General features: G+C 41.0%; 1 protein-coding gene and 1 long non-coding RNA gene across 8 annotated transcripts in view; one reads left to right on the top strand and one right to left on the bottom strand.

Moving 5' to 3' along the window:
* Positions 1 to 466: 466 nt before the first annotated feature.
* Positions 467 to 4661, bottom strand: LOC128417503 (uncharacterized). The gene is made up of 3 exons (XR_008331483.1): positions 4489 to 4661; positions 2370 to 2487; positions 467 to 815 (listed from the first exon to the last, which is right to left on the bottom strand). It is a non-coding gene; the product is annotated as an uncharacterized LOC128417503 (long non-coding RNA).
* Positions 4662 to 6822: 2161 nt separating this feature from the next.
* Positions 6823 to 12793, top strand: part of SPIDR (scaffold protein involved in DNA repair) — a 177691-nt gene continuing 171720 nt past the window's right edge. For 3 of the 7 annotated variants that reach the window (XM_053396214.1, XM_053396212.1, XM_053396211.1), the window contains exons 1-4: positions 7073 to 7321; positions 9542 to 9697; positions 10616 to 10685; positions 11743 to 11910. In XM_053396214.1, the coding sequence (XP_053252189.1) occupies positions 7229 to 7321; positions 9542 to 9697; positions 10616 to 10685; positions 11743 to 11910 (487 nt within the window). In that variant the 5' untranslated portion in view covers positions 7073 to 7228. Of the gene's footprint in view, positions 7322 to 9541; positions 9698 to 10615; positions 10686 to 11742; positions 11911 to 12793 lie in introns of all 7 variants that reach the window. The other 4 variants (XM_053396217.1, XM_053396215.1, XM_053396213.1 and 1 more) reach the window with 4 other exon arrangements.

The following is a 12793-nucleotide window of genomic DNA, read 5'->3' as shown; positions in this document are numbered from 1 at the left end:
AGCAATCTTGATTCATATATTAATTCTAGATTACAATGTTGAACTTCTGAATTCTTTGCTGGTAGATAAAGCAAGAGTGAAAATTCAACTCCTGGGTGTACCTAGTGCATTTTTACATATGCAAAAATCCACAAAACTTTGCACTCAGATGCTTTTGACAAGTAGTGATTGCAGTAATAGGGGATCACTGTCAAATGTTCAGTAGTGACTAATAAATGTCACCCAATGGCTACATGATGCCAATTAGTACTTAATGGCCCCCCATGGGGAGCCTGGGAAACAATCAAGAAAAGTATGAGAGCCTTTTAATATTGCTTTGTTTTTCTTTCCTTTAAGATGCTAAGATAATAGGAAATGCTAATTTAACCTACTAAAGAAATAAATGTTTTTGGGATCATCATGGTAAATACAGTTTTGTATCCCTCGGCTTATATCCACAACTCAGAATGATCTATGCAAGCATCACTTCATTTCATGGTTATTGCACAACTTTCAGTGGAGTGGTGTGGGATAAGAGCTCCATTAACTAAAGCATTTGGCTGCAGAATCAACCCAGCATTAACACAGTTAATTTATAAGTGAATGGGTAGTTTCAGTATGGCAACCTTGCTTCTGGCAATTAATTGGCCTGTGTGTTACCTTCCTTCAAAAGACTCCTCAAGATTCAGTGCTTCATCTTGGCTTTTCTAAAGCAAACTTCCTCCATTCATCTATTTTCTCTTCTCCTTTTACTTAGACTTGCTTTTTACACTCCAAGCCTGCAGGGTCTATCTTGTATTTTTATCTGTGCACAGCACTCCGGCTATTCCTAGATGCTTTATAAATAATAAAAACAATAATTTACTGCTGCTGTCAGCAAAATTGCAATGATCAGTCTGTCTCTATTTTTTCTACAAAATGAATAACTACAAGGCATCAGTTTAATACTTCGGGGTGTTTTTACATGTGAGGTTTGGATAGCTTTTCTTTAAATACAAACAAAAGCCTATACATTACTAGCACAGTGTACACTTAATTGCCCTCCTGTGTTCTGTACTGCAACAACAACACTCACATGTACCACAACAGAGAGTGGGAAGCTCAAAAGCACTTCAGTCTTTTTTGTGTGAAAAGAGGTCACGCAGTGCATGTTTATTCACAAATAAGTCCCACTGCACTCAGTGTGGCAGAATCACATGAAAATGTGCACAAAGTGCAATCTTGTTTTTTCCTTTCTGCTTTCAATTTTCAAACAACATGGTACATGATCCCAATGGCCAAAGGGCCATTAATTTACCATGATGCAAATTGACTGAATGTGTTTTGCTGCTGACTGTTTGATAAAATGGTTACATGGTGCCTTCACCATGTGTCCTAACCACCTGTCCTTACATGAAGAAATTAATACAAGCCAAAAATTCAGCTCATTGTGGACTGGCCGACGAACCATGCAAATCAGCTCTAAGAAAGGTGTTGTTGTTGTTGTGGTTGCTGATTCAATTCATTTTAAATTTGTATAAAATTTTATCTTCATTTAAATGTCACAGGATGGTTCGCAACAGAAAAATACAAAATGAGAATACAAAATATGTAATAAAACAAAAACTAACCAACAAACCCCTCCTCCCCACAAATACATTTAAAAAGCCATAGAATCAGCTAACCACCTGGTTGAAGAGAAATGTTTTTGCCTGTCACCTAAAGATAGTAGATATGAAGGTAGACTATAGGGCCAATCTTGAATTTTGCAAAAATGGAGGATATTACATTGGGTTACACCAGAACAGGAGAAATGGTGCAAAACACATTTATTTTTCTACTGATAGCCTTAGAAATATTATATATGTATGTATTTTCTCAGATAAATTACATCCCAGGCATAAGATTTTACTCTTGAATGGTAATAACCATTGTGTCAAAAGGTAGACTGGAACAGCCTCCCTTAGAAACACATCTAATCTCCCTAGAGTACTGAAGGAAGAAAAGTTACATTTTCCTGCTTTGAAAAATTATTCACAGCTCTCTTGCATGTGAACCACTGAATCCATGTTGCAACCCTTACATGGTAGCAGAGTGTGCCTAAAGGTTGTTTTTGGTTGAATGCAAATGAAAAGAGGAAGATTCGCTTCTGGGGATTTTAAAGCTTTAACCAATCTTCCACAAATCTTCTTAGCATGAGGAGTGTGAAATAAAGCCTCCTCCATGGCTTAGCAAGTACAAGAAGGGTTGTTATTTTTCTTGTTAAGTTAGCTGCCACATCTTTTAATGACAAGCAATAAAGGAAAGGTGCATTTCATGCACTACTCAGGCAGCATAGTGGCGGCACCTCTCATGCACTGCGCCATTTCTTGACTAAGCAGCACAAATCTCTCTCAAGCACCTGTACTCACCTTATCAGTATAGTTCACCTATGTTCTTTCCCAATCACCAAATCACATCCAAGTAGCTGTGCCATATATTAAACCATTGGATGGGTGCGGCACAAAAAACACACAAACAGCATAGTTTCTGCCAAGACGATTTATAACAATGTTTTAAGATAATCTCATAATGGCATAGTACATAGTTTACTGTGAATGTGCAAATGGCTCTTGCTTCACTTCTCCCCTAGTGGAAGTGGACAAGCCATGATCCCTGGCTTAGCATTACATTTGAGCCAGGGATAAGTTAGCAACCATGGCTTGTTTGGAGTGGAACAATAAAACCAATCGCCAAACCAGGAAAACACTACTGGCAGAATGTTGGGGGCGGGGAGCTTACTTCATGTGATTCCTATATAATGTAGTCACTATCATGTGACATCCCATGTATTAGATAGAAATTGCTGCTAAAACATGTCCCCGAGTAACAATTTGTTTCAAAGTGCATTGGGCTTGGAATAAATTCTGTTTCAGCCTCCTGGATTCTCCACCAACATTATTTTCCCAATGGAGGAAAACAAACCATGATATTGGGTCCAGCTGCAACACTAAGTCAGGGTTACTGGTTTGTTGCTTCTGTTTTTGCTAAGCAGGTCATTGCAATAGACCATTAAATATGGTTTACACTGACATGCAGACTTGGTCAATAAAAGGAAGGGAGGCATTGGGCTTAAAAGAAGTAGCAAGAAGTTGGTCGGAGGAACTTTTCAGACAGCAGATAATCTTGCAAATGTAGAACAGGGCCTCCCCACCAGAAAAATGGGTATTGAAATATTTGTAGGGTTCTCTCAATGAATTAATAAAATAATTATTTATTTAGCAAAGGTCCAACCCACAAGTAATACAAAAAAGCATGTTTAACTCATACCAACACTTGAGGGGGGAGGATTTTTAAATTTTTAGAAATGGGGAGGGAGAAAATACCACCAATACCACTTGAAAAGCAGATCCTAAAACTGGTACAGGAAATTTGAGGAAGGGATTAAGGGGACTCATATTCCATCCTCTGCAAACTACAATTCTTCAATATATTTATAAAACTGTTTTAGTTGATAATACTACAAACGTACTGTTAAGGTGTTTAATTATATCCAAGCAATATAGCTAAAGTTTAATCAGACAATTAAAGTGAGCACAGCAGAGTGATATTAGCAAGGAAAGCATTCCTATTAAGTTCTTATAAAACATAACAAAGAGGAAAGAGGATATGTCACCCTTTTATTAAAGGCTCTTAGGTAGGATAAGCAATGCTAATGCCATTATCGGATAGAACAGGAATCCAGCATGCAACTTTAATTAACAATAAAGAAGAATTGACACTCAATTTCCCTGGCACTAATCTAAAAGTTTCTTCTGTGTGGGCTGGGTGTCTCAGGTCATACCACGAAACAAAATGCAAAGACTGCATTTATGCCTCTTGCAGTTTCATCAACACACTGAGAATTCAAGCAATTATTTTATTAACTACATATTAAATGCTATTTTTCTAGAAAGAAGTATTGGAACTCACCATGAACACCTCCCTCATTCTCTAGAATGGCAATGACACACACCTGACAGGTGCTGGAACTGAGTTCTGGTTCGTTCCAGCTGAAGAAAGCCCTGCATATTGTTGCCAATGCATTACTCCCCTGGACATAGCTTGCTTGTGGGGCTGGTAGCGCAAAGGTTGCAGGTTCGATCCCCCATATGGGACATATTCCTGCATTGCAGGGGGTTGGACTAGATGATCCTCAGGGTCCCTTCTAACCCTATAATTCTATGACAAGCATAGAATCATAGAGGAAAGGTTGCAACATTTTAGCTTAGAAAAAGGTAAGAGGTGATATGAGAAAAGTTTACAAACTTCTGCATGATGTGAAGAAAGCAGGTAGAGAAAACCTATTCTCCCTTTCTCATAACAATAGAACTTCTGGACATTCAATAAAGCTGAATGTTTGAAAATTCAGGACAGACAAAGGGAAGTACTTCACAAAGTGCAGTATTAAACAATGGAATCCACTCCCACATAAGGTTGTGATGGCCTCCAACGTTCATAGCTTTAAAAGAGTCAAATTCATGAAGGATAAGGCTATCAGTAGCCACCTACCAGCCATGATGGCTCTGTTCCATCTTCCCTGTCAGAGGCAGTATGTCTCTAAATGGAAGTTGTTGGGAACTGCAGGTGTACAGAGTGCTCTTGCTCTCAGGTTCTCTGCTTTTTCTCTCTCTGCACCTGAGATAATGAAAAAGTCAGAATTTCTTTGTCCACTATGTATTTAGCATTTTGGGTCATCTTGCTAAATTTTATAATACAGTTCTTTTTCTTTTATGGGGATATGACATAAGCCAAGAGGCAAGCATCTTAGAATCACAGAATCATACTGTAGTGTTGGAAGAAACACTGAGGATCATCTAGTCCCAGCTGGTGGGAGACAGACCCCCTGCAATGCAGGAATATGCAGCTGTCCCTTATGAGGATCGAACCTGCAACTTTGGTGTTATCATCACCACACTCTCACCAAGTCTGTGACTTTTTAAATTAGAATTGTGTCTTATTTATTTTGGAAAAGCTTCAAAAAATAGTTAGGGGAAATGTATTTGGCCGGGAACTAAATAAGAAATTTCATATACTAGTAGTACTGGAGAAATATTTCTGCACTTTTTATTAACAATAAAAAGCCCACTGCCTTATATAAGATTCAGACGCTATAAAAGAGAATGTAATTTAACTTCATTTGATTTGTAGCACTCTGTAATACCTTTTTGATGTTTGAAACTGTCAGCATTGCAATGAGTCTCCTGATGTTCTGGTAGCTTTTACTCAAATACTATAATAATTACTGAACTATATTACCAGCAGTGCAATTCTTCCTGGCATATCACACTGTGCATAAATGAATGCATATTTTATTTGTGCAGCAATCAGAAATTGTTGTGAAACCCATACATGAATTAAAATGTTTTTACTTTTTGTAATTTTTGCTTTTAAAAACCTGTGACATAATAGCAAACCCTTTCAGTCACCATCCTTTATGAAACAATTTATTCTCATACCCACCATATATATATTATATAAAGAAGTATTCTAAAGAGAATTTAGACTGAATCCATTCAGTTATTAATTCACTTGATGCCCGCTGTGAAGTCCACATACTTCCCCCTGCGGAGTGATAAATCTTTTTACACAGTGTCACTGAAAATGTTAACTGAAAAAGGACAAGGGGGAGGGATCTTCAGAGAACTAGCTCCCAAACCATTTATGCCAGGAGTGGCTAACATTTTTTGGTCGAAAAGCCACATTAATCGCTGACCAACTCTCAAGGGAACGCATTCCTCTTTTGTAAGCCTGAGCTCAACCTGAGCTTTGACCCACCTGACCTTCTCCCTGCAAGTGTTGGCTACTCTTGTATACTCCTCCCTTGTGATTTCCCCTTTCTTCCATTTCTTATATGTGCTGTGATTTTCAAGCCACATCTGTGTTTTTGAAATGGTTGAAAAACTCAAAGAAACAGCATGAAGCATTAAAATGATTATGTTTACTATTTCAAACCCTTCAATTGTCCCTATTTTCCAGGGACATCCCTGATTTAGAGGTGGTTTCTGATTATATATCAGAATGTCCTACTTTTCCTTAGAATGCTGCTGCTTCTGCCTGTGCTGCCCTTGCTATTGCCTCCATCACTGGCAGAATATTGGTGCTGGCATCCGCACCAATTTCAGGTGAGATCTTGCTGGAAATCAGTGCTGGCACTGCTTCTCTACCACGGGCAAAGGCAGCAGGGCACCCACAGGGCTACTGCCTTAGGGGTTTCCGCTGTCTCACTCCACCAAATGTCTTGGCCAGCCCTGGGCCTGGTTACCTAGCGAGTTTCATGGCTCAGTAGCAAATTCAACTTTCCTCTCACAGTCTTAAGACTATATATACATTAGTGGCTCCAAACAAGGTGAGGCTGCTGGATCCTGTTGCATTTCCAGTTGGGGTTTTTTAAATGTTGATATATACACCATTGAGGGGGGTGGGGGTGCCTTAGCCTGATATGTATTACTGGATTTGTTTACTTGCACCAAACGTCATCTGCACATGTGCAGCTGTTGCCTCAAATGTACACACCTCACCTCAACAGTGTTTTGAAACCAAATGGGAAGGCTGTTTGATGGGGAAAGCACCAAACAGCATTATTACTCAAGAAATTTCAGGATATGGATGGATTGTGGCCAGTGTCATGTGCACTCTGGGGCTGGAGTCAAAAACCGAAGGTGGCTAAGTGCATAAATACCGATTTAGCATCAATAAACAAGTCCTTATAATCTTTCTCACGCAACTCCCTCCTAAAGCAGGCACCATGCGGTTTCCTGTAAGAAAAAGAGAGAACCCGTATATAACTGCAACCGACTGGGAAAATTATACTGTGGGCTCTGAGAGGATGTAATTGCGTCCCGTTATCTCAACGGCGAAGCCCGCGCGCACACTGCAGCTGATGAGGAGAGCATACAGGCCGCATGCGCAGCGAGAGTAAAAGCCGTTGCGAACGGGGTGCAGCGCCTTGATGCTCGGGAGCCCCCGTGCGGCGAGAGCGAGAAACGTCAGAAAGAGGCGCCGGCAGCCCTCTATTGCGTCGCGCGTCACGCGCCTTTCGCCACGTCCCACCCAATCAGTGGCTCCGCCGATGAAACGGCGCCAAGCTGGAAGGGAGGGGGCGTGGCCTTCCCCCTCTGTTGCTGGAAGAAGTTTTCTTCTTGGCCCGTGAGTGGAATTCGCTCGGGCCTCTCTGCTCCCCTCCTCCTCAAGCCGCGGTGCTCTCGCTCACGTCACGTGGCACAGGGAAGGCTGGTCCTGAGTGGCGGAGATGCTCGTGAGGAAGGTATCAGGGCAACGGAGGACGAGGCGGGCGGCGGCGGCGGCGGCGGGGGGCAGCATCCGAGGAGTGGGAATTGCGAGGGTCTGTATTGGCGGCGGAATAAGGGAGTGCCTGAAAGCTGGACCCTGGGCTTTCTTCTCGTTAACTCTGAATATTTGGAAGCTGGCCAGCATTGTGTGGAGTGTAAGAGGGAAGGGAGCTCTGCACGCGCCCAGAGGCACATATGTTTGCTGTTCTAGGCCGAGCGCCTGGTCAAATTATGCTCCCGAGGGAATATCACAGGTTTTGAGCGGGAGTGGAAACTTTATGCGTTTTACCTGTACAATAGTGAGAAGGCGTGTCAGGGAGCGTGTGCTGGCGCCTTCTTTAAGGGAAATAGTTGCTAGGTTTAATTCTAAACAACGGCCACTGGGAAATTAAGTGTATTTGATGGAGAATGATAAGTGTGATGTATATTTTTAAAAAATCAATAAAGATTAAATGCATATGGCCATGGGGAAGAAACCGGTACATAAACACCACACACACACACACAGATGTGCCTTTGTTCACGGGTTGGGAAATAAAGGTTTAAACTCTGTGGTAGGAATTATGAATGTGTGTGTTTCAAACCTAATTTATCTGTGGAGAGCAGAGCTGAAAATATTTGAATTTGATTATTTGCAATGCAATGGGATTACTGGAATCTCATGATGGGTTTGATTTGGAAAGACGCCAAATGCTAAAGAACATTGCATGTCAAATGCTGAACTGAAATGTCATAGTATGGCAAATATCTGGCAGACATTCTGTGTAAAAGTTCACAAAGACTTGTGGAGAACTTTAGGGGACAAATATGTTCTAATGGGGGACTGCCTATGGAGAGAAAGCATGCAGAGGCTGCACTGTTCATTTAAATGTCACCTTTCTCTTTCAATAGAAAAACTCAAAGGGGTTAACACAAAACGTAAAAAATACAAATGGGACAAATTACACTGAAAGGGATGACCTTAGTAGCTGAAATAAAAGATAGTTTATGGGGTTGAGGAAAACAATTCTCTCCTCCCAGTTTAACTCAAATTAGTGATATGTAATTTTTTCAGAGACACCATTAATGAAATCTTTTGAGAAACTGGATGTGATTAAAATAGTAGGATATTTGCCATACCATATTCTTTCTCATTGTTTTGGGAGTTGGCAAGGGCATTAGGTGTCTTCGTTTGATTCAGCTGCATTAAAATATGTATGGAGAGGGGAATAGGAATAGGCAATGATCCTATCTCACCCTAATTTACCTCACATGGTTGTTGTGAAAATAAAATGGGGAGGAGAACCATGTGTGCTGCTTTGAGCTCCCTGGAGGAAAAGCAGGATATGCACATGGCAAAGAAATAATAAATAAAAGTATAACCCATTGCATTTAATGAGCGGGTGGTGCTGTGGTCTAAACTACTGAGCCTAAGGCTTGGCGATTGGAAGGTCAGTGGTTCGAATCCCCGCAATGGGGTGAGCTCTCATTGCGTGGTCCCAGCTCCTGCCCACCTAGCAGTTCAAAAGCATGTCAAAGTGCAAGTAGATAAATAGGTACCACTCTGGTGGGAAGGTAAATGGTGTTTCCGTGCGCTGCTATGGTTTCACCAGAAGCAACTTAGTCATGCTGGCCACATGACCCAGAAAAACTCTCTGCGGGCAAATGCCGGCTCCCTTGGCCAGTAAAGCGAGATGGGCGCCGCAACCCCAGAGTCGTTCGTGACTGGACTTAACTGTCAGGGGTCCTTCACCTTTACCTTTTATTTCTGAGTAGGATGTTTGACAACATGTTGCTGACAGCTGCGAGTGATAGGAGTCTCTGAACTTTTGTTGTGTCTGACTGTAGAGATATGAAGCAGAGTTATGAATGTATTGGCTGCCAGTATGCAACCAGGGCAAATTTAAGGTTTTATTGTTAGTGTATGAAGCCCTAAATAATTTAGGGCCCCATATACCTACATACTGCTGCCATCTCCAGGAGCCCTCCTTGTGATTCCCAATGTAGCAGAGGTTTGTTTTATGGTGGCTCGTAATTAGGTCCTTCAGTGCAGTGATAGCTGCCTTGTGGAACATACTGCCCATTGAAGGCTCTGACATTATACACATTTCATTAGTTTCTAAAAGTTCTTCTGTTTCTATAAGCTTCTCCGGTAGGATATGTTAACTTACAGGCAGTATCAGAATTTAAAAACCTGTTTTATTTATTTATTTTAATTGTTGTACAACACTATGATACTTGTCAATGCTTGGTAGTCTATATATTTTCCTAAATAAAAATATTTTTCTTTGCAGAGGAAACGAACATGGTGCTCAGAACTTGCCTCTTTTCCGGATAAGACGCCTAAAGATGAAGGGAAGAGAAATTCTGGGGGAGCGGTAGATGCTGCTTCAGTTTCAAATGCATGGCTTCGTTGTGGTGACGGATTTCAGGCAGCTTCTTCACTGGAGGTAAAACGATGCTATTTTACTGAGTTTAGAACTTCATGCTAGTGAACATACATTAAATTTTATTAAGGCTCATTGATATTAAATAATTTATAGTTGTTTAACCATCTCCTTTTCCAACAGATTAATTACAAAAATATCCATATGGTTATGATTGACAATTCATAACTGGCAAATTGGGGATGATTAGAGGGGGATCTAGGGGGCACTTAATGCATCCTTGTGTGAGAGGATTTCCCCACCAACGTGAAGGGAATGGTGGCATGACAACCCCCTAGGAAACTCTCCCCGGATCCTGAAGTATTGATAATTGCTGCCCAATCTCTAATACCCCTTTTTGGAGTAAGGTGTAAAATGCCCTCCTTGCTGATGTGGAACTTATGGAATTTTCATCTGTAGAGGTTTGGCTCTCCTCTTGGTGTGTTTAGGTGGAGGGTGAAGATCATCTGTTTGAATGCACTTTTGTGATATTGTCTGCCGTCTCTGATTCTGCCAACATCAGTTGTGTTTTGTGGGGTTTGATTCATTTTAGTAACATTTCTTCAGTTAAAGCTCTTGATGTGTTTTATTGCATATATATATTTATTTCAATTGTAAGCATCTCTGGGGACCTTTGTGTTGGAAGATTCATAGTATAGGCGATTTAATTAATAAATACGATGCATTCAATGAATATATAAGAACATGCAGGAATGGTGGGAAAATCAAAGAAACAAGGGAAGGCGAAGAAGGGAAGTCATTGCGTGTTTTATTATAAAGAAAGATATTAATGGTGGAAATGCATATTTGAATGTGAATGTTATTTTAGAAATGGTAATAATGAAAATTATATATATTTTTAATGATGCATTAATGTGTCCAAGAATGGTTTTCATATTAATTAGTATTCATTTTGTTTTTATTCCTTTTCTTTTTAAACAGACTAAAGAATTGTCAGAAAAAACATCTAGAGTTAAAACATGCTTTGCATCATTGCTCAGCTCAATTGAAGGTACAACATCTACTGTATTATTTCACATTAGCGGCATAAGAGGTTTTGTTTGTATTACCTGCAAGCTTTTTTCTCAGGTTACAACTTCTATCTTGATCTAGGGTAGATTTGCATGACTGCTTCTTCTGTTTGTAATCCAGTTTGAGCCCAGCCTTGTAAAATGAGTTCATAAACTGATAAAACTAAAAACATAGCATTTGTGGCATGCACAGTTAATTTGGGAGGAGTAATTTAGCATTGTGACAGGAGCTATAAGCTAACAATGATCAAGTGTTGAGCACATGTAGTGGGTCTCATATCACCAAGGGTTGCCCACCACCATAGATAAATATTCATGATAACTGAACAGGTAAGATCCAACAGTACATCAAATGGATCCATGTAGTTATGGCATCCAGGTCATTGTTTTATCTGCACAGTATCTTAAAATGTACAATGTACTGTCAAGTATTCCCCATTGCTATCTCATGGGCCAGGATGCAGCAGACTCTTAACCACACCATAAAGTTCAGTTGGACAACTCTGTAAATATGCAGTGCGGATGGTGAAGTGTGATTCCTTTGCTCCACTCACTGGCTTGCAAAAAGTCTTCATCTGAGTTGTAGCCTGTGTTTGGTCAGTTATGTTCTGTGTTTATTGCCAATATCTCTCTAACCATTGTCCCACCCTGATCTCCCCAGAAAACCAGGGAGTTTGTTTAGCTTTGTTAAATGGGAGAGGGTGCTCAGCAGTGACTATGTCAGCTGCCTGGTTCATTTCCCTATTCCATAGGCCAAGCAGGTCTTCAACAATTTCTGGAGGTTCTGTGACAGGAAGATCCCCAAGAGCTGTCAGGAAACCATTGACACCCTTCAACCTCTTGAGTCAGAGCTTTAGAAATTAGTCCTTCATCCTTGTCTTAAGTCGCTATAAACCTAATCCATTGTTCAAGTTAGTTTATTTCATATCAGTTTTAAAAATATAACCTCACGGGTTAATTATAAGTATTGTGATGTGTTGCAGTAGAGGGCAGGATGAATATGAAATGTGCTAAATAGTTGCTTATTCTGCTCTGCAGAAATCTCTCAGAGTGAGAGACTAAGTGAGTTAACTGATATAGTATGGAGCTCCAGTGGAAGCGACTTCTCAGATGATGACGATAAGACTTTGACTTCAAGGTTCCCTAGTCTGAAAGTGGAGAAGTACAGAAAACATGGCTTGATCTCCAGGGATGGATGTAATGAAGGTGAGGCTCTTTGTATCTGTTTTGTATACATTAAATGAAGGTCCAGAAACCTTTATCTGTGGAATTGTGAAAATTGGTTTACCAGTAATACACAGTACCTTTATCATTCCCTAGAATCCAAGTTTTCATTGCTATACTATGTATTACTGTATTCTGTATTTGCATGAGAAAGAAATGGGGGCAGGAGTGGTGAGTGGAATTGAGAGGTGGGAACCATGGTGGAAGCCTGGCAGGCAGGAAGCAGGCATCAAATGATGTGGGCAAGTGTAGGCAGGGGATGTGGGGGAATGGGCAGGAAAACAACCTGAATTGTGGGGAGCGGGAACAAGGAGGCATACAGGCAGATTTCCAGTCAAATGGCGATTGAGGGCAGGGAATGTGGGCAGGAGCTAGGAGCAAGAATCAAGAAGTGTGACTTTGGTAAGGGCCACAGTGAAAGGTAGTAAGACAGCTTGGCCTCTTGTGGGCCAGAGTGAGAAGTGAGACTGGGGAGAGTTGTGGAAGGGTGGAGGCAGATAGTTGGTCTTGAATCAGGTGGGCAAAATGGGGAGTAAAAGGTGATGCCTTGGTGCAGGGTATGGGGGCAGCAGGCCGGAGAAGGAGGCAGGCAGATCTTGAATCATATGAGTCAGAGTGGGGCATGCTGAAAAGGACCTACCTATGTAGCCACCACCTTCATTCTCTAACATGGTCAGATCTGGCTTGTGCATAGCCACCATTGTGGGCATTGATAAAGGAAGTAAGCAGTAAAGGACCAAGAGCTTTGTATATGTGATGATCAAGTCCCCCACCCCTGGATAAAGCTGATGTTACTGGGGGGGGGAGGTCTGAAACCATGGTTTGATACTGCCATATCCTTCTAACTGTAGTTAAACAAACCACA

Source organism: Podarcis raffonei, chromosome 7 (genome assembly GCF_027172205.1).
Source record: "Podarcis raffonei isolate rPodRaf1 chromosome 7, rPodRaf1.pri, whole genome shotgun sequence".
NCBI lineage: Eukaryota > Metazoa > Chordata > Lepidosauria > Squamata > Lacertidae > Podarcis > Podarcis raffonei.
Note: the sequence above shows the minus strand (reverse complement) of the source record. Positions and strands in the feature narration are given on the sequence as shown.